General features: G+C 40.1%; 1 protein-coding gene across 3 annotated transcripts in view; it reads left to right on the top strand.

Annotated features, from left to right (window-relative positions):
• The window catches only part of IDE (insulin degrading enzyme), a 108,229-nt gene extending 87,053 nt beyond the window's left edge, over window positions 1-21,176 (top strand). For all 3 annotated transcript variants that reach the window (XM_014785543.2, XM_004427829.3, XM_014785544.2), the window contains exons 17-25: window positions 14-134; window positions 3,500-3,591; window positions 4,610-4,721; window positions 7,300-7,467; window positions 8,860-9,132; window positions 10,949-11,010; window positions 15,490-15,562; window positions 16,286-16,353; window positions 17,002-21,176. In XM_014785543.2, the coding sequence (XP_014641029.1) occupies window positions 14-134; window positions 3,500-3,591; window positions 4,610-4,721; window positions 7,300-7,467; window positions 8,860-9,132; window positions 10,949-11,010; window positions 15,490-15,562; window positions 16,286-16,353; window positions 17,002-17,097 (1,065 nt within the window). In that variant the 3' untranslated portion in view covers window positions 17,098-21,176. The remainder of the gene's footprint in view (window positions 1-13; window positions 135-3,499; window positions 3,592-4,609; window positions 4,722-7,299; window positions 7,468-8,859; window positions 9,133-10,948; window positions 11,011-15,489; window positions 15,563-16,285; window positions 16,354-17,001) is intronic.
• The last annotated feature ends 1,138 nt before the right edge of the window (window positions 21,177-22,314 follow it).

The following is a 22,314-nucleotide window of genomic DNA, read 5'->3' as shown; positions in this document are numbered from 1 at the left end:
CTCCCTCCACTAGTATATGCGATCTCTTAACAATTTCCGAGCTGAACAGCCTCACCAGCACGCCATGTACTACCTCCGCTTGCTGATGACTGAAGTGGCCTGGACGAAAGATGAATTAAAAGAAGCCCTGGATGGTGAGACTCTCTTTCTACTTATAAGCTAATGCCTTCTTCATTTTTCTCTAAAATCATTTTGGTTTATTGTGATATCTAGTGTTTATGCTTTTAATAACTTCTAGTTCTATTAAAGCCAGCTGTGCATACTTTTTATAAAAACAGTGGTGGCCTTTGAAGTGGCTTTTGTATTCAGGCAGTTTAGCCACATTTGCTGTTTTCAACCGGGACCCACAGCAGTTAGTTTTTAGTATTCACAGATTTCTGCAGATGACTAAATGTTTTGACCCCAAGCACTTACCTTATTAATATTGAAGCTTTCAGAATAGGAAAAAGGGGCTGAGCTTAAAAGGAGTGCTCAGGCATCTTTAGATTTGCTCAGTTAAAAACTGGAAAATGTGTAAAGCCTAAAGAGTCATCTTTTATTGTTTTTTTCCCCTAAAATCTTAAATCTAGTTTTCAGAGGTTTTGTTCTAAGTCCTAAATTCCTTGAGGGCAGTGATTATGCCTTCCTTTTATCCTCTTTATTTAGTATCTAGAATATTATGTCTTTGGTGTGTGTCTGATGAATGCCTATTGAATGGAGTGAAATTACATTCAGCGTTGTTTTGTTGGAAAGAATGTAGACTGATATCACCCTTATTATTGTTCTTTTTCCCCACTTCTCAGCATTACTTTACCAATTAATATTTCTTCCTACATGCCTAGCAATAAGAAAAAAGAATACTGTTGAATTTTTAGTGATCTTTTATGACAAGTGCTTACTTATGATGTAACACTATGCTTTTGATGTCTTCAGTGACTAATCAAGAGCAAAGTATTGAAACAAATTATTTTATTGGTTGCCTCAGGTGTTGGGTAGGCATATAGATTATAAAATTCATTAACTAGAAGAGATGCATTTTTAATCTGGACAGTTAATATACCTTTCTTTGCAAAATTGTTGTGAGTCGCATCCAGTTAATAGCAAGAATTTTACCTTTTTAAAAAAGTATCACAGGGGCCGGCCCGGTGGCGTAACGGTTAAGTGCGCGTGCTCCGCTGTGGCGGCCCAGGGTTCACAGGTTCAGATCCCAGTCTCGCACTGACACACTGCTTCTCAAGCCATGCTGTGGTGGCGTCCACTATAAAAAGTGGAGGAAGGTGGGCACAGATGTTAACCCAGGGCCCATCTTCCTCAGCAAAAAGAGGAGGATTGGCAACGGATGTTAGCTCAGGGCTAATCTTCCTCACACACACACAAAAAAAACATGCAATTGATTTTAAATATATTTTCAAGAAAGTGAACCTGCATTCAGCATAATCAAAAAGCAGAGGTTTTGGGGGTTGTTTTCCCCCTTTGTTGGATTCTGGGTCAGATGGTATGTGAATTTTAAGCAGAATAAGCTCTAAAGTATCTCCTAGGTGTGTGAAGCCTTCTTAAACTGTGTTTTATAACGAGAAAGTTAACACTTTTCTGGTTGAAATTCTCTGCTCTATTAAATAAACATTGTTTTGATATATATACTCATACAATAAACCAGTAATGCCAACATGGTTTAATCTGGAGACAATCCAATGTGAGAGGCTGGCTCCCCATGATTCTAAGTCAGTCAGCCATCCAGGTGCAGGGTAACAAGAAGCAAATTAACTGGATCTGACTCAGAGTTCAGTGTGGTCCAACAGCATTTACTGACTGCCTGCTGTGCACCAGGCCCTAGACTCCAGGTGCTTGAGATAAAAAAAAAGGTCAATTAGAGGGGATTTCTTAGGTCAAGGAGCGCCAGTCTAGTGGCAAAGCACAAATGTAAACAGATCATTTCAGTAGAGGCAAAGACAGTAAGTGTTGTGATAGAGGTCTGCAGAGAGGGCTGGGGGTGGCTAGTGAGGGAAGCTCCTGAGGCGGTGCAGTGGAGTGGAACAAGTATGCACTTTGAAATGTTAGACCCAAGATCAAATGCCAGCTCTGCAACTTACTAGCTTGATGACTTTGGACAGGAAACTTAAATTTTCTTAACTTCAGTTTTCTCATCTTTAAAATGGAAATAAAGTACATACTTTATAGTTTATAAGATAACATCTGTAAAATGCCAGACCCATAGTAAGCACTTGTTAATTCCCCTCCCATGTCTCTCTTTAGATTTTAGTCTCTAATTTTAGCAGCCACTGTAGCAATTATTAGTATGGTGTCCTAAATGGAGAAAGGACAACTCTTCCTTATTGAAGAATTAAATCAATACATGTAAAAGAAGTGAGGGGACTAGAAAATCACTATTAGGATGCCATAGTAGTAATTGGTACAGACAGTATCCGTCATTGGATGCTAAAATTAGTGGATGTGGGGCTGGCCCAGTGGCGCAGTGCTTAAGTGCTCGCGCTCCGCTTTGGCGGCCTGAGGTTTGCAGTTGCGGATCCCGGGCACGCACCGATGCACCACTTGTCAAGCCGTGCTATGGTGGCGTCCCATGTAAAGTAGAGGAAGATGGGCGTGGATGTTAGCCCAGGGCCAATCTTCCTCAGCAAAAAAGAAGAGGATTGGCATTGGATGTTAGCTCAGGGCTGATCTTCCTCACACACAAAAAAAGAAGTAAAACCTAATTAAAAAAATAATAATAATAAAATAAAATAAAATTAGTGGATAAAAGTTAAGAAAAAAAGAATATTTGTATAGTCTCAAAGTATTTTCCCTCAAATAAATATTTATTAATTACAATGGGAAAAGTAGGCATTGATGGACAGGTGGCTTTTCCTAATTGCTCGTAGAGCATACATTAGTTACTCAATTTTAACCAAAAGATTAAAATAGTACACTCGCAGTAAAGACATCTGGCAGACACCACCTTAACCAAGCGATCAATGTCAGTGTCACCGTACTACAACATATCAACATCACGAACCTCTGGTGAGAAAGGCACTGAGAAAGGCAGGTTACCTCTGTGGTGTTCTTCTTAGTAACACATAAGCTCACTTATGAGAAAACACTAGAAAAACCCAAATAAAGAGCATTCTATAAAATAACTGAATAGTACTCTTCAAAAATCTTAAGGTCATGAAAGATAAGGAAGACCGAGGAACTGTTGCAGATTGGAGGAAACTGTAAGGACATATGACAACTAGATGCAAGGTGGAATCCTAGATTAGATCCTGGAACAGAAAAGGAATTTTAGTGAAAACACTGAAATCCAAATAAAATGTGTGTTTTAGTTAATAGTATGGTACCAGTGTTAATTTCTTAGTTTTGATCATTGTACCATGGTCATGAAAGATAGTAACATCAGGAAAAACTGGGTGAAGAGTCTACAGGAACTCTGTGCTGTATTTGCAACTCTTTTGTAAGTCTCAAATTATCTCAGTTTTTTATTAAAAAAATTCATAGGTAGAGCTTATTATTTCTTACACCTTCACAGATGTCACCCTTCCTCGCCTTAAGGCCTTCATACCTCAGCTCCTGTCACGGCTGCACATTGAAGCCCTTCTTCATGGAAACATAACAAAGCAGGTCGGTGGTTGGGCTTTTAGCAATCTTTTATGGATCAATACAAGAGACTTTTTTACCCTAGTCTAAGACTATTAGCCACCACAGTGTGATTATAAGTGCATTAGTGTTACTCAACCTTCTCTGCTCTATGGAGAAAGGTAGGAGAGGGTATAGGGGGAGTAGAATGATCTAGGTTACCTGTGGACCTACTTTCATGGCTGCCTCCTGTGCTGTTGCCTGCCTTGTGCAGTCATAGGAGGAAATGGGAATAAGTATCCCCACTCCGTGTAGGACAGCAGGACTGTGCAGTGGATAAGAGCACACAGTATGGAATCCCACAGCCTGAATTCAAATCCTGACTCTGCTACATACTAGATATGTAATCTTCTGAAAATGTGTTGACTTCTCTGTGCTCAGTTGCCTTATCTGTAAAATTAGAATTATAAGGGTTAAATTAAATAGTACAAGCCAAGTGTTTAGCCCATGGAAAGCACTCTGGGATTCCTATGGCAGTCTGTCTTAAGAGCCCACTCTCTCTACCACTCGTTATACTGCCTCCAAAACAGTATGCCCAAGGTCAGATGCTAATAAGTGGCAGAGACAGGATCCTTACCAAGGTCAGTTGTATTCAAAATAAAGCCTTATGCTCACTCACCTCCTTTGCTTTGCTATAACCCCAGGTGTCTGGTCAGACTCATTCACTTGAGGCCAACTTTCCATTACCAACACCTCTCCGGCTTTGGCAGTGCCTTTTTCCTGGCATTGAGATCAGTGTTGATGATTGTCTGGGTCTCTGTTTCTCCTCACTACTACCGTATTGACTGTATTGCATATTGACAAATTGAATTTTTATCCATTTGAATAGGATCAAACGTATTTTAAGATTTAAAATTCATTTTTATGATGAACTAGGCTAGTTTATTTTACAAGTATGTTATTTTCATATTGCATGGGCTATCATCCAATATACTATTTTTATTTTCACAGACAAGATACATTTGTGTTTTTGTAATGTGCTACGGCCTTTCTTTTTCCACAGGCTGCATTAGGAATTATGCAGATGGTTGAAGATACCCTTATTGAACATGCTCATACGAAACCTCTCCTTCCAAGTCAGCTAGTTCGATATAGAGAAGTTCAGCTCCCTGACAGTAAGTTGAAATGTTATAACTTTGGTAATGGACAACTTTGACATAATATTGTGGGTGATTACAGATGGTTAAATTCACTTGGATGGTAAGGTATAGTTTTATGGTAAAGATCTACTGGGATCCTCTGCTATTTATAGAAGTATGGTTAAAGATAGATAATTCTGCCAGAAAATTCTCTGTAGGTGGGCCAAAGAGGTGAAATTGGAGGTAGGCAATTATTTTGAAGAGAATGATACTGGACTTGACTGGTAATTGAGTGTAGAGGAGTTAGGAAGTACAAAAATCACAAATCTAAAGAAATGTTGACTGTGAAGCATGAAATAAAATTTATTTATAAAAAATGGAAACTAGGATAGTAATACCTGATTGGAAGCCCATAGGAGTCTTTGGCAGAAATAGTTTTAGGAAACTCACAGGTGTAGATAACGACATGTATTCATTACATGCAAATTTTATAAGAAATTAACATAAGGAATCAATATAATTAATATATTGGAGTTTGCAGTGCTGCCTTACTCTTGCATTAATGATAGGTTTTTTTGATATAAAACTTATTAAGCATTGTTTTCAGGACAGTTCAAAATTATCTTGTGGGAAGTATATTAAACCAGGGATGAGAAGCATTATTTTTTAGCCAAACTCAACTGTTGGCTGTTCCCCGTGTGTGTGTGGCCTGTACTTTTTTTTTCCAGTTGTTTCATCCTCCTGAAATAGTTCTTCCTCCCCACCCACCCCCTTCATCATGGACCTATGTCTACACCCTATTCATCCTTCCAGGCCCATCTTATAAGCCACCTATTCCACTCAACTTTCTCTACAACTCCCAGCTAGAAGTAATCACGTCCTCTTCTGACCTCCCAGCACAGGTTTTCTGAACCTTCCCTTATTCAAGCTGCTTAGCACTTCTTTTCTTGCATTGGGTTTGAAGTGCTTCTCCATCTCTCTTGTTAGAAACATTTTTTGAGGCCGGGGTCTATTTCTAGCTCATTTGAGTAGCTACTAAAGCAACTCAGGCATATTAGTATTATGTTACCTCCAGATATTTTTGTTGAATGCTCAAAGGTACCTTGAGCACGGCTCTGCTGCTCTGCACGGCCAGTCATTCCAGACCTGGTAATGGTTCCTTGCAAACTTGTGCTAGTTTGTTCTGCAGTCCCACTGCAGCGTGGTGGAGAGGAGAATCAGGATCTGCCGTTCAAAAGCTGTAGCTCTTGGTCATCAGGCAAAGTGAGGCCAGTCTAGAAACAAAATTTCAAAGTGAAATCTATCTTTCACACCTCTGTTATTACTACACTTCCTGCTTTCTGTCTCCTCTCCTAGGGCCCTGTCTCTTTTGTCTCCCAAGCGCTCTTGAGAATTGCCCCATGCTCGAAAATAACTCAGTTCACATCCCACTCTCCAAATGCTAGATGTTAGGAAATCATTTTAATTTAGCCAACTGATCAGATGTGAATGTCTTAAATAGTCCTTCATTTAACTCTCCATGGAATAATATTTACAGTTTTAAAAGAAAAATTTCAGGCATTGCGAAGGAGGAGAGATTTTGGGATGTGTATGAAAAGGCTGGAAGTGTATGGGGTAGGGAGGTGGACTTACAGCCTGTGTTCCCCTCCTCTTCTGAGAAGAGAGAACTTAGTGCTGCCTGTGTATGATCAGAAAGTTTGACTGTTGGTCAAACTTGGACTTGGTCAGAAAAGTGAAATACAGCTTCAGGCATCTCTTCCTGCCTTTACTGTTGATGTCTAAATTACCATCTATAAAAGTGAGCAAACATGTCATTACGAATGTCTGAGAAATCTTGTTTGTGAGTCTTATGCAGTACTAAATACTAAGTACTGTATATTTGCTCAGTCACACTTATTGCTCATGAAATAAAGTTATCAGATCATAAAGTGTGATCATCTGTTCATAACTTTGATGAAATATTTGATCGACGTGTCTAAGTTTTAGTCTTAGCTCTACACTGTTCCACTTTGTGTCCTTGGACAAGTAGCCTCGCTTCTCAGGGTCTTAGTTTTCTCATCTCTAAAGCGAGATGTTAGGCTCTGTTATCTCTAAGCATTGTACATATTTGTATAAATTTGTGAAATGACCTCTAGTGTGGATGTTGATAAACAATATTGGGAGTAGAATGCTAAATAGAAATGCAGGATAAAGGCACAACTAGTAATTTTTAAAAATTGTTTTGTATTGTTATGAAAACATCAGTGGTATTTCTGTTGAGGTTCTTATGTGTATTAGCTAGTTCTAATCTAGTAGATATACTACATTGTACATTTTATTAACTATGGATCTCATTTAGCGTATTAATACTTAGCCATAAAATGAGTCTTTTTAAGTTCTTTCTCCTTTAAATTCAATGGGTGTTTATTGAGGGCGTACTAACTATAAATCACTGTATTAGGGTTCTCTCAGGTAAGTTAATTGAGTTGCACATTCTTAGTAAATTAATTGCAGTTTGGAATTGCTGGAAAACACCAACCAAATTGAACAACTTTAAAAAGCCTAACAAAACCTTGACTCTATTAAACCCTAAATAAGTTTTTGAACCTCTTGTTCTCTTTTTGAAACTTTTTAGGAGGATGGTTTGTTTATCAGCAGAGGAATGAAGTTCACAATAACTGTGGCATTGAGATATACTACCAAACAGACATGCAGAGCACCTCGGAGAATATGTTTCTAGAACTCTTCTGTCAGATCATCTCTGAGCCTTGCTTCAACACTCTGCGCACCAAGGAGCAGCTGGGTGAGAGGGAAGCGGGGGATAGCAGGATACCATAGACCTTGAGGTACAGCTGCTGTCCTCAGAAAACATTCTCCATGTGCACAGTCCTCTAGCATGGTGCTTCAGAAAGACTTGTGAAAACCTTGTTTGTGGGGAATCCACTTATAAAAGACAAGCAATTAATATCTTATGGACATTCAAGCAATTCTTAAGGAGATGACACTGTATTTACATTACATACGTGACATTTTGAGTAGGAGGGGAGAAGATGCTAAGGGAAGACTGTTTATTATGGGTGGCAATGTGGGAAGCAAGCTGTTCAGAGGAACTTAGATTCATTAAAGTTTGGGTTCCCTGAGGGCAAGGTATTGTCTCTTATTGATATTTGTGTCCCAAGCCTGGAGCACTTACTGATAGAAGGTAATCAGTAAGTGTTTGTTGAGGAAGTGTTTCAGGCAGAGTTTTAGGCATTGTTAAAAGTCTTGGAGATCCTGGCAGATTTGATCAATGAGAAAAGAAAGAAGCCCCAGTAATGACTAGGAAGAACCAATGAAAAAGGATTTGGTTTAGTCTCTCCAAAAACCTATCATTTTTTAAACAACCACCATGCTAGATGCTGGACGTTGAAAATGGATAAATTACGGATGGTCCTTCCCTTCAAGGAGCTCACAGTCTAATCAGGAAGGCAGACCTGTAAAGGAATAATTACCGTACAGTGTGGTAAATGCTACTAAGAGTGTTCAAACTCTAAAGGCTATGCCGAAGTTAGTGACTTCCTCAGAAGTGGGACCCAAAGATACCACAGGTGTGAGAGGTGTGGTTCAGGGCAGAGCAGCTGAGGGAGGCAAGTCATGACCTCAGTTTAGAAAAGATGTTGAAGGGAGGTAGCGCATGATCTCAGAAGACGACAGTGGATGTATGACTTTCAATTACTTGATCTCTAGAGATTTGCAGTCTAACTAGGTTGGTCCAGGAATGGATTATCTAACAAGAAATGCAATAGTAGATGCAAGTTCACATAAGGAACTTTGATGTGAAAGGAAATAGAGCTAGGACAATGGTTAGGGATGAAAGTGAGCCCAGCATTTCATAGGGGTGGGAATAACTTGAACATAGATTGAAGGAGATTAACTAGCAGACAGTGAGGAGGTATGTGATGTGAGTTTGAAAGGTGAGTAGGGTTTTTTTTTTTAAGAAGAAAGAGTTACCTCCAACTTTCTAACTACTCTTCAGAGAGCTCTTCTGCTCTGAACTTAGGAACTGAGGATATCTTAATTGCTCACATTTCTTTGTGATTGAATAATATAAAGCCCTAAAGTAGATTTTATTTGCTCTGACAGGATAATTTTTGAAAGATTGTAAGACCTGAGTCTCAAATGCCAAGGTCCTGACTGTCTGGTGTTTGTATTTCAGGCTATATTGTCTTCAGTGGGCCACGTCGAGCCAATGGCATACAGGGCTTACGATTTATCATCCAGTCGGAAAAGCCACCTCACTACCTGGAAAGCAGAGTGGAAGCTTTCTTAATTACCATGGAAAAGTCCATAGAGGATATGACAGAAGAGGCCTTCCAAAAACATATTCAGGCATTAGCGATTCGTCGCCTAGACAAACCAAAGAAACTGTCTGCTGAGTGTGCTAAATATTGGGGGGAAATCATCTCCCAACAATACAATTTTGACAGAGGTAAGGCACAATTCAGGCCCCAACATTTATGGCATATAAGTGTGACATTTGAGGACATCGAGGCTGTTCTACAAAATGGTATTCATTGTGTAGATGATGTTCCAGTACTGATTTGGGAGGGGATCGGGGGTAGCACTTCTAAAGAACCGTTACTTATTTATTTATTTATTTATTTTATTTTATTTTTTATTTATTTATTTGTCCCCCAAAGCCCCAGTAGATAGTTGTATGTCATAGCTGCACATCCTTCTAGTTGCTGTATGTGGGACACGGCCTCAGCATGGCCGGAGAAGCAGTGTGTCGGTGCGCGCCCGGGATCAGAACCTGGGCCGCCAGTAGCGGAGCGCGCACACCCAACCACTAAGCCACGGGGCCGACCCAGAACCATTATTTAAATTAACAATTTCCTACTAGAAACTTGACCTTTTTTTTCTTCTGCAAAACTAGAGCTGAGTCTACCTGTATCTCATAATAATGTACTACTAATAAATCTGATTTCCCTTTTTATGTTCAATCAGTGTGCCCCTAAGACTCTGAGCACAGATATGTACATATCTATTTCCCTTAACAGTAAAAAATGGAAAATTTGCAGATTGAACTCTGTTGAGGCAAGTGCTGCCCTGGAGGCACAGGGATTCAAACATTTGCCTTTAGGAATCTCCAAAAATTCGTCAGTGCTTTTATTTATTTATTTATGTATGTAAGTATTTATTTATTTAGTGAGGAAGATCGGCCCTAAGCTAACATCTGCCAATCCTCCTCTTTTTTGCTGAGGAAGACTGGCCCTGGGCTAACATCCATGCCCATCTTCCTCCACTTTATATGGGACGCTGTCACAGCATGGCTTAACAAGCGGTGCGTCGGTGCACGCCCAGGATCCGAACCGGCAAAGCCGGGCCGCTTCCCTGGAGCACGTGCACTTAACCGCTTGCGCCGCGGGGCCGGCTCCTGTCAGTGCTTTTATATTTGGGAGAACTGTGCTCCCTGAAGTCTGCTGCTTCTCAGCATTCTTTCACCTTTCTTCTAGAGCAGAGATTAACAATGGAGTGCACTAAGCTACGCTAGAGATCAGGGGCGTTGGGTGGTGTTCTCATTCTGGCAGCAGCAAGCTGAAGACTTTGGCCAGGTCACATTTTTGGGCCTCAGTTTCCTTACTTTTTCTAGTAGTTGGATTCACTATTAATGATAATAATACCTACCATTTATTGAACATTTACCATGTGCCCGCATCATGTTATTGTCGTAAAGTCATGTGTTGCTTAATGACAGGGATACCTTCTGAAAAACGTGTCGTTAGGCGATTTCACAATTTCATCATTGTGCCAACATTATAGTGTGTACTTACGCAAACTTAGATGGTACACCTACTACACACCTGGGCTATATGGTACTAATCTTATGGGACCATTGTCGTATGTGCAGTGCATCATTGACCAAAACATCATTATATGGCACATGACTGTATACCATTTTCCTTAGTTCTCATTACAGCCCCATGAAGTAGTTGTTATTACCAATTTCTAGATGAGGAAACTGAGGCTCAGAAAAGTTGAAGAGACTAGCCCAAGATGCAACAACTCCTAAATAAAGAGCCAAGATATGAACCCAGACTGACCTGGCTCCAGGGCCAAGGCTCCTATCCATTGCACTACATCCTCTTACCTTTACTTGAAATTATTCCCTTACTACTTACAGGAGCAGATGATCACTTAAAAATATGGATACTTAAGAGTGTTGGAGTCTTTGTCTTCGGTGTAGTATTGTAGGCTACTTAAAATGGAAATATTGGTAAATTGTTATTTGATTACTTTTTCAGATAATACAGAAGTTGCATATTTAAAGACACTTACCAAGGAAGATATCATCAAATTCTACAAGGTAAGTTGAATTTGTATATTTAGATTTTGACTGATAAGGAAATATTTTATTTGTTGTGTTATTGCCTCTTTGTACCCATTCAGGCAGGATTTAGGAAGGCATTTTTATGGATTTAAGTATTTTTGACACATATTACTGTTAGAAAAATTAGAGACAATTCATATTGAACCCAGTACTGTTTTCCTTTCCCTCTGGACCAAGGACTGTGACGGCCCTTCCAAATCCACCTCTTTGGGCTACTCTTCGGTTTCTTCTCTCTGTTCCCCCCACACCCCCCACTCTGTTTCCCCCCGCCCCCAACCCACAAAGAATGTTGCTAAGCTTGTTTGGTGGGAAGGAAGAGCAAAGAAAACAAATAGAACTTGAGAATTAGATTATTTTCCAGTCTCTGACAACTATAAATTAATTGTCTTCACCCATTTAGGTGCCACTGTGGCTGCTTTTTCAAATAACTGGTTACTCACATTTGAACTGCATTCAGAGATCTTATGAGTTTTGATTGACTGTGCTCACTGAGAAAGTTTATCAAGAGAAAAGAGAGGCACCGCAATTAAAGTTTTCCCAGTACAGCTTTGAGTGATTTGCACCATGTAAATTTTCCCCACCAGTAACAGAATTCTAAGAAGAGTAGCAAAAATTTTAAGTGGGTATATAATGTGTAATAAGCATGCTAAGTGCAGAAATTAAAAATTTATGCTGCAATAGAGTTGTACTTAAAGTGTTATATGTATTCTTTGTAATATATTGGGGCCTCTGATTTGTGTAAAATACTTTTATGCATATTTTGCAGGACAAGGAGCAAAATTATACTCTGTAATTACCATAGTGCCTTACCCTATCTAGTGTTCTAGTCGCTTCTCCTGGTTCATATCTGATTTATTACATGCCACTTCTTTGGTCAGGAACTCAGTCCCGCCCTGTGCTAACATCTCTTTGGGAGAGATATCATCTATTTATGGTGTCATTTTTTTAGGGATATGTTATAGCTGCCAGTACAAGAGTCAGTCCTTGCAACTCTCATTAGAATGATCTGTGGAATTAGTTGTACAGTGAAGGCTAATCACATTTTTCTTTTGTGTTAGAGATTCCAGTACCCATTTAATTCACCACTGTTGGTGCTGTCTGGGAGAGTAAGGAAAAGGAAATAGTCCCTGACTGAAGGTGCTGATAGTGTCCTAGAGGACAATGGTGATCTTGCACTGTTTGAGTTACTCACACTTCTTCCTCTCAAACCTCTGCAAAACGACGAGGCGGCTGTTCTCTGTGTATGCAAACAAGTATTAATATAGCTGGTAACACCTTAGCGATAAGAACAGGAAGACGGGGGGGCCAGCCCGGTGGCCTAGCAGTTGGGTTCGCACGCTCCACTTCAGCGGCTCAGGGATTGCTGGTTCGGATCCTGGGCGCGGACCTGCACACTGCTCCTCAGGCCATGCTGAGCTGGCATCCCACGCAGAGCAACTGGAAGGACGTACAGCCATGACTTACAACTATCTACTGGGGCAATGGGGAGAAAAAAGGGAAAAAGGAGGAAGATTGGGACAGATATTAGCTCAGGGGCAATCTTGCTCAAAAAAAAAGGAAGACCGTAATGGTTTTAGTTTCAAATTTTGACAGTAGAAGCCAGTATTTTGACTGTACCTTTTGAGCAATGAGGTTTGAGACATTTTGACTGTAGAAATGGATGGCTGGACAAATGAGCATTTTCATTGCCTCATGGCTCCTTTGCATTGTGTGGAGGAAGACAAGAGTCTCACCTCAACTACTCTTGCTCTTTTGCAGTAATAGTCTTTAAAAACGTGTATATTTTGAGAAGGAGAGAGGCTATGAATGTGTGGGGGCCAGGGATATTTGAGAAATCTCTGTACCTTCCACTCAATTTTGCCGTGAACCTAAAACTGCTTTAAAAAATACAATCTATTAAAATGTATGTGTGTGTATAAAAATACCTACATATTTTTAAAATATATATATATAAAACAAAATTCTGATCTGAAATATACCCTCAGGTAGACTTTGTGTACATGAAGAGAGAGCTACAATAGGACGGTGAGGGGCAGAGTCAGGTGTGGGAGCGATGCTCAGGACGCATGTCCATGCCCAGTGTTCACTTGTCCAGGGTGCCCTGCGTAGAGCTGCCACCCTCCGTGATCTCAGCTTTTCCGAAGGTTCTTGCACCTGTGGGCGGCAGCAGGAGCACGTGTGGGTACTCTGAATTCAGAGCCAGGGCACAGCCCCGTCACCCAACTAGCTAGCTCTGTGACCTCGTTACTTAAGCTAACTTAAGCTTCTAAGCCTCCGTTTTCTTATTTACAAAATAAAGATTAATTGGAGTATTAATTGAAATGAGCTATGTAAAGTGATTGGCACCTAGTAGGATTTAAGGTGCCAACACCTTAAATTTGTTGTCTCTATTGTTGTTAGCTCTTTATTAGTAATACTCAATCCCAGAGTTTTTAAATGTTTTAATCAGAATGCTTTAAATCAGAATATGTTTTCCTCCCTGATGTTATAAAATAAGTTTTAGTTGTATTTATTTACTCCTTAAGACGGTTTGCTTTGTGAGGTTAGGTACATGTTCTTAATTGCCTACAAAAGAGGATGACCATGTTCAGCTCTTTTTGGTTTCTAAGACATTCATTCTAAGGCATTATTAGTGATATGTGTTTAAAAAGAATGATGCCCTAATAAAATTTAAGTGTATTGTTTCCAGAAGAAATGAAGATTTGACTTTCCTTCCACAAATTCTCTTATTCATTTGAAATTCAAAGTAGTACCAATTATTGACTGTGAAAATAGCAGTTACAAGACTGAATCTTTCTTGTCTTAAAAAATGGGAGTATTTGTTACCAAGCTTAAGCTAAATCTAGAACAGCATTTCCCTAGTTGTGTTCCATGCTACACGAGTGTTCTACAATATATTAATAGGGATACCTATAAAAAAGAGTTTCATGACCATATAAGTTTGGGAGTGATACACTCTTTTCCCATTCTTGGAGAATCACAGAGTGTGTTAGCATTTTAAAAGATCTAAGAAGCCCCACAGTAAAGACTTCTTTAGCCCAGTATTTGTTTAATTTTGATTAATCAAAAATTTCCTAAACTGATTTCACCAAGGACCCTTTTTTTGCACAGAATACCAATAAATATCTCCTGGGACTCCAGTGTCCCTTAGAATACAGTTTGCAAGAAAATGCAGTTGGTAGATTGGTTGGTTGGTTTTCAGAAAAATGAGGATTGTCCAAAGTTGGTCAGGAAATTGAGAACAGTCTGAAACTGAAGAGGGTGTTCTGCTGTGTACTGATACAGGTTGATAAGAGGGCAATGAAGATTTGGGTGAAAAGGGATCAAGAATAGATCTTTGGAAGCAAACTTTTTTTACTACAATAGGTAAGATGCTCTCAGATGAGGTACTACATGTTACTGGAGGCATACGTGGGCTGAGCTCCTGAAAGAGGCTGGAGAGGCCAGAGCAGGACTATGGGAGAATCTGGGCTGTTCTGCCAGCTGGAGGGAGCCATGGTCAAGTTTGCTATGCAACATCAGGAGGGCTTCCATTGCAGCTGCACAGAACCAGGCTTATAGTAACTGCTATAGTTGGTTTAGCTTTGCTGATGATCTCTCCCTCTGAGGAGACAAAACATTACTTCTGGCTGAGGGATCGGGGGAAGCTTCATCACCTTCTGTGTTTTCCCTTTCGAAATGACAGATAGAGGTGCAGCATTAAGGAAAAGGTGATCCCCGCAGGATCCCTCTGCCAACCTACCACTCCTGGTATATTCATGGTAGTAACTAAGGGGAATCCCTCAGAGCAACATGGTGGAATGGAGAGAACAAGCAGACCTCACTTGTGACACTGTCCTCTATGAGCTGTGTGACTCCAGCAAGTCATTATACCTCTGTATTTTACAGTCAGTGTCTCTAAAATAGGAAACATGATGCTTAGCTTACAGAGAATCAAGTGAGCTAACATAGGAGAGTGCCTGATATAAGGCAGGATGCAATAAACATTAGTTTCCTTCTCTTTTGGTAGATGAGGAACCACAGCAGTGTGCTGGTGCAGAATCTCAGAAGGTTCTTAGAGGAGCAGGCAGTGTGGTCATCCCTTGACTGAGCCCAGGCCATTGTCTCTGCAGACATTGAAGATCACTAGGTGCAGCCGTGCACCACACCCTGATGAATGCTAGGCTAGGTGTCTAATCCCAGACCAGGTACTTATTAGCCATAGGATTTTGAGCACATCACTTAATCTCCTTGGGCTCAGTTTTCCCATCTGTAAAATGGGGTTAAGGATAATTCTTGCCAACCTTACCTAATCTTTGTAGAGTTTAAATGAAATACTGTAAGTGAGGGGAAAGAAAGGGATGCATCTTTTCTGTTTCTGCTATGTGACAGCTGATTCTTCATAGTTGGAAGAGAGTGCCTCATTTTAAGTTCCTTAGTGGGCAAAAGGGTGACCTTGCTATTCTTTCTGCCCAGGAAATGTTGGCCGTAGATGCTCCGAGGAGACATAAGGTATCTGTCCATGTTCTTGCCAGAGAAATGGATTCTTGTAAGTATTGAATATTGACTTACTTTTAAGTGTATTTTTAAGCACATGGTAGCTGTCCCTTGCCATAGCCACATCCCTTATAGGGCACCAGAAAGTAAAGAGGTGCAGAAGGAGAGCTAACTGGAGACAAGGTCTGCTCTATTGAGCAAAAATAAGGGGAAAAGGGAAATGAGGCAGTGAAGGAGAGAACTAACACCAGATGGCACAGTGCCAAGCTGGTCACCACTCTATAAGAAAACACAGCTAGTTGCTGGTAGGATATCTCCAAGGAAGCTGTATGGTACCACTGCGCATGGGGAGGAAGGGTAAGCAATTTATCTGCTCAGGGCTTCCTAGCTTTTGTCTCTTGACTGGCCAACGTTTGCCCCACGACCATAAACTCTGCTGGCCTTCTGGGTTGTTTTACTGGGCCCTTCTGGGTGTCCAGAGCCTCAGGGTCCAGTGAGGTCAGACCTGGGCACCAAAGCTGCTGCAGCCAAGGTTTTATAACCATAGTAACACCACGAACCATCACTGGGAACACTTGGGGTAGGAGGCGAGACAGGCAATCAAGGCCTTGGGGATCTTGATCCTTCTCAGGATCTGAGAAGTCCGTGAACTGGGCCTGTTACAGGTTTTGAATGAGCTGAGTCGGGTTTTGATTTTTCTTTTTTTCTTTTGAAAGTTGCTCTTGTGTGCTAGTGTCGATGAGTACAAAGCATTAAACCTTTCATTTTCTTATAGGTCCTGTGGTTGGCGAGTTCCCATGTCAAAATGATATAAATTTGTCACAAGCACCAGCCTTGCCACAAGTAAGAAATGTAAATGTTATGTTGGATTGCACTGTCAGAGAACTTCCTACTTAAAAGGAGCTGGTCATCAGGACACATGAGACCTAGAGGTTTCGGGTCACAAGTGTTTGAGCCTTGACTTTAGGTCTCCCTGCAAGTCCAGGTCGCCATTCTTTCTGACAGCTCCCAGTGGTCAGAGAGACTCAGCCTCTGCCCTCGTCTGCCTTTACCTCTAGGCAAACAGTTGTGTTACTCAGCAACGACTCATCTCCAGCCACATTTGTCCCCAGACCCTTCCAGAATGCCTGCATATTTTAATCATCAGGCAAGGCTGGCATTTACTTGCAGGAGGAGGAAACTGTCAGCATAACCAGGCCCTTGCTGGGGGGGCACACCAGCCTCTGTCATTCTTGGTGCTGAGCCCTTGGTATGCCAGCCCTGTGTGCCCAGAGGAAAGCCAAGGATCTTCCTTCTGGTCCACAGTCACCCTGGGGACACTCACCAGAGGTTTGCATAGACCCTCTGGCCCTGCTGATCCAGGCAGAAAGATCAGTAGATCATAATATATGGTGTAGAAACTTGTGTGTGTGCAAAGAAAAAAACCGTTGATGTCCTGTTCAGTCTGCTTTTTAGGCTAAATATATTAAGAGAAAACTTTTTTCTTTGCAGCCTGAAGTGATTCAGAACATGACCGAGTTCAAGCGTGGTTTGCCACTGTTTCCCCTTGTGAAACCACATATTAACTTCATGGCTGCAAAACTCTGAAGATTCTCCATGGGTGGCAAAGTGCAAGTGGATGCATTCCTGAGTCTTCCAGGGGCTAAGAAAACAATCTTGGCCACTTTAATAGTTTCTCGTTCACTATTAGAGAGACAAACAGAAAAAAAGAAGTTTGTCAAATGTCACTATGTAGAAATATTAAAAATCCAAAGTAATTAAATTACAGGATCTTATAGATGTAGAATATTTTTAAAATACATGCCTCTTAAATATTTTAAAATTTTCCTTTTTGTTACTAAGAGAAATTTCCCTTATATAACAGTACTTAAAATGATGAATGATGTTCCTATAGAATCTTCCTTCCTTATTCTGTAAAATAGTCACTTGTCAGAAGAAAATATGTTAGCTTTTTTCTAAAAGCCTCTTAGGTTGACAGAAAAGGCTTCAAAACATTTAGAAAGGTAATAAGTTTTTAAAAATTGATCCTCAAATTTGCTTTCTACTTGATGGTTTCATGTAAATCAATGGAGAACATTACATCTGGCAGATAACGAACAAAGCAATGTCATTTTCTTTTATTAGTGAAATTGCTGATTATATAAGGCATGGTTTTAATCTTTTTATAAAATTTGAACATGTTTTTTATTCGAACTAGTAAAATGCTGGAAAACCCTAGAACACCCTACTTATTTACAGTGCTAGAAATACAGACTTAGCTTTACATCAATTTTGTCCCAAACTGAATTTCTCAGGATTTCTGTGATTTGTTTCTTTCTGATTGAATTATATTGACATTCTTGTTGTTCATAGTTGGTTTGCAGTGTCCCATTAGTTTTACTTTTTCCCATGAACATGTTGCTGTATTTATTTAACAAGTACAAATAGGGTCACCTTAGATCCCACTGAGTGTGCGACATGCCTTTCCAGCATCAGCTATGATAAACACCTGTAACTTTTACTACCGTGAAATTGCAGTCAGTATATGAAACAAAATATTTGCCCCATTACGAATTTAAAAGGCAACAAGTACAAAGTCGCCTTTTTGGAGGTATGAAAAATAAAGCCTTGGATTCTTAAATAGTGTGATCTCCGTAAGACTCTCAAGTCCCTTTTTGCTACCACTCTAATATTGCCTTAAGTGTTATTTTTTGAATAGATAAATATAAACATACAAACACACAGATGATGACTGGAGTAGACTTTTAAAAAATATTTTTTTCATGAGATACTATTTTAGGAGAAATTGTTATTGTGGATTTAACAGCTGTTTTGAAATATTTACTGTTATTAAAACTTCAAGAGAAATTGTGACTATACTTCCACATCCGGCACTAGGAACAGTAAGTGGCCCTGTTGTGCACTAACTCAGGCAAAGTAAAGAATGGCGTTTTCAAATGACGTTTTGCCTGCATATGAGTTGATTTGCCAGGACTTCTTTCCGTAGTCATGTCTTTTCACATCTTAAATTTTCACATCTTTTCAAATAATCTAAATTTGGGGCAAGAATGATATAATCACAGCTGTGGAGGCTGCTTTCGAAAGCGGGTCTCCGTTCCTACTGTCAGATAGATGTGGTGCTGTAACTGTCTTTCTATCCCTACCTTCAAGAGCTTCCTTGTATGAAGCCTGTCTTTGTCCCTCAGAGGTGCGTGAGTCATCACTTCCTTCTGGTTTTATGCCTTTGTAGACTATGCAGCTTTTCGTCAGACTGCAAATATATATGAGAGGGATGTAAAATTACTCCTGAGTGTTGAAATCCACCACTGTAAGAGTAAATAATCCCCCTACCTTTTCTGTGGGGAATTATGTGCTATTGAGTAACTTTTAGCTCTTTTTTAAAAATGGGTGAAATTTAACAGTGTCATTTTTATGAGAAAGTCACATGAAGAAATCCGAAAGGAATCCCATGTAGTCTTCCCGGAACCTGTGATTGTCGTTCAGTGTGCTCCAGCACTGTCTGGTCTCCAGACTGGATCGAGAGCTCCTGTTGGATCACTCAGGCACACTAAGGGATTCGTTCGGGCGGGTCCAAGCTGCAGTCCATGAGCAATAACAGACCACCCCGGATCCTGCTGTCTACTCAATGCTTAGGAAATGATATTTGTGAGACAAATGAAGTGTTTAGTTACTGTGACTTTATAAAAAAGTCTTCTTTTTGACCAGTTGATGTGGAAGAGAGAGCATGTGACACAGCCAGTGTGGTGGAGTGCTAGGGTAATCCTGTTTACAATAAATCTCCTGAATTTAACCTCTGGAGTTTGCATTTGTATTATTTTTACAGTTTCAGTGGCCAATCCTCAACCTACCTCTCAACATCCCAATTTGACAATGTTTCTCGCTTTCATTATTCCTAATGCAGAAAGCAGTGATTGTTCTTTTTAAGTGTATCTGGGTAACAGTGATTTAGTCAAATAAATGGGTCAGTTTCACACTCTTATGAGTGGATCACTTTTGTAAAACAGGAATCTCAGTGTAAGAGGCTGAACACCTTCTTGCTGTGAGTATTGTCACTGACCCCAAACCCAGAAAGATGTGTCCCTGGCATTACAGGGAGGAAAAAACAAAGGATAGAAAAACAAAAGGTTTCTCTCCTCTACGGCTAGTCTTGGCATCTTCTTGCCACATCTCCAGCAGCAGATTAGGCAGCTATCTTGTTCAATCCCTGGCTTCTAACTCTCTGTCAATCTTTCTACTTATGTGATTGCCAGCTGGCTCAGACAGGCATTTCAAGAGGAAATCTGCTTGTCCCTCAGTTTCCAGCCTAGGATAAAGGTCCAGCCCACACGGTCAGGTGCTCAGGGGTGAGCAGCCCCATCCAGAGGCCCAAAGCAACCCCGGGCTTATGGCTTGGGACAGTTTTCCCCTCTCTCGCAGTGCATGGAGGGAGTCATCTCGTCCCCTTCTCATAATCTCTAATACAGCTTCTCAGGATGTCTATGGTGAAAACCAGGGATTCTTACATACTTATCTCCCTTTTTGTAAGGGTGGTCCCTGCCCTCCTAATCCTTCCCTGGCAGGGCCTCTGACCAGTTGGCTCCTGGGTCCCTCGTATTCTGTGCTGCCTATTGAATGAAGTTCGCTTGTTGTCCTTGTCAATTTGAACATTGTACACCCCCCTGGTTTCTTGTGGCAGAACTTATTGGTAGTACTGCATTGCTACTTTTCTCACCCAAGTCCAACTCTTCATAGATACTACAGCATTTTGGACGGGTCGTACCCTACATTAACATTAACATTATAAAGCACTTTATAGATTACAGACCACCCTCACAGACATCTTCCACAATAATCTTTTGACATGGGAGGACGAAGATTAAAATTATATCATCCCAGGTTTTCAGAGATGAAAATAGGCTCGGAAAGACTGAACAGTCTTCCCAGGATTGTGCAGGAAGCACAGACTCAAACTTCTACTTGGATCTTTAAACCCTAGATTTTGTTGTTCCATGTGGATTTCCTGTAATAGCTACCAAGTCCACGATGTGCTTGTGGAACAAAGAAAGAGTTTTGCTTTTACATTTGTGTGAAACTTTACCTTTTTCACATGCACCATCTTACTGACTCTCCCAACTTTTGCCTATTTTGGAGGGAGTGAGATCAGATCTCGGAGTCAATGCACCTCTCCTCCAGTCCGCTGTTGTGTCCACTCTGCTGGGCTACCTTGTGGCCAGTTATCACACTGCCTGCAGGATCTCCCTCCCTGTTGGGGTTAATCCAGACCCATGCCTCCTGGCCTGCTAAAACCCTAAATCCATGCAAGCTTTTCTTCCTGTTGCCCCTGGAGTGATGGATTATCTGGAATCCTTCAAGAAATTCAGAAGAGCAGTGTGAAGAAGAGTCAAGATCATCTGTGACCCCACCACTCTGAGACAACCACATTTGCATTATGTTTCTTTGTAGTCTTTGTCCTATGTATATAGAATAGGGTCATATATTCAGTGTTGCAACTTTTTCCTTCAATAGTATATACTGAGAATTTTCCACATGGATACTCTTGAAAAAAGGTGATTTTTTATTGTTGTTGGGTGTTTGGTGTCATACTGTAGTTTGTTTATTGAATCCTCTTTGTGGGATGTTTAGGGTGTTTTCAAACTTCTTTGTGTGATAAAACTCCTTGTGCAGAGTATGTGTGTGATTTTCTGATTATTTCTTTAAATTGCGGGGTTATGAAATATATGATTTAACCTTTGATTTTGAAAAATTTTAAATCTACAGAAAAGTTGTAAAATTAGTACAGTGAATTCCAGTATACCCTTCACCTTGTATTCACCAATTGAATGATGTTTTCTGTATACTGCCCCCACCCTCTCACTCTCAGTAGGTTGCCGATGTCGTGACTCCTTACCCCTACATACTTCATCAAGTATCTCCTAATAACAAAGTCAGTGTGTAAGGAATTGGGCCTCACCCAAAGGGAGGTCTGGCCTTTGTCTCCTTTGTCTTTGTTTAGACACTGTATACCAGTAAATTTGACAACTTAGACGAACTAGATAAATTTCTTGCGAGACACAAATTACCAAAACAGACATGAAAAGAAACAAAGTTTGAATATTCCCTTATCTACTTAAGAAATTGAATTACTACTCTTCCCACAAAGAAAATTCCAAGCCCAGATGACTTCACTGGTGAATTCTATCAAACATTTAAGGATGAAATTATACCAATCTTACATAATATTTTAGAAAGCAGAGGAGGGAACTCTGTTTATGAGGCCAGCATTACCCTTTTACTGAAATCCAACAAAGATATTTCAAGTAAAGAAAGCTCCAAACCAATTACCCTTTGAAAAATCTCAAAAGTCTTTAACAAAATATTACTAATTTGAATCCAGCAATGTATAAAAATGAATTTTTTATACAGTTGATTTTCAAATATTATAGCAACCTTACATGATGACAAAGTGGGGTTTTCCCAGGAATGCAAGGTTGGTATAATATTTGAAAATCAATTAGTATTATTTACCATAGTAACACAATTAAGGAGAAAAAAACACATGATCATTTCAATAGATACAGTAAAAGAATTTTACAAAGTTAATATTAAAAGCTCTCAGCAAACAAGGAGTAGAAGGGAACTTCCTCAACCTAATAAAGGGAATTTACTAAATAATTACTGGTAACATCATTTTTAATGATAAACTATTGAACACTTCCCCCCTAAGAGCTGCATCAAGATGAGGATATATGTTCTCACTACTTATATTCAAACTTGTATTTGAGGTCCTAGTCAGTATAGTAAAGATTGAATAGGATGAAGTAAAAC

The sequence above is a fragment of the Ceratotherium simum genome, chromosome 6 (assembly GCF_057802395.1).
Source record: "Ceratotherium simum simum isolate JZ-2026a chromosome 6, ASM5780239v1, whole genome shotgun sequence".
Classification (NCBI taxonomy): domain Eukaryota; kingdom Metazoa; phylum Chordata; class Mammalia; order Perissodactyla; family Rhinocerotidae; genus Ceratotherium; species Ceratotherium simum.
Note: the sequence above shows the minus strand (reverse complement) of the source record. Positions and strands in the feature narration are given on the sequence as shown.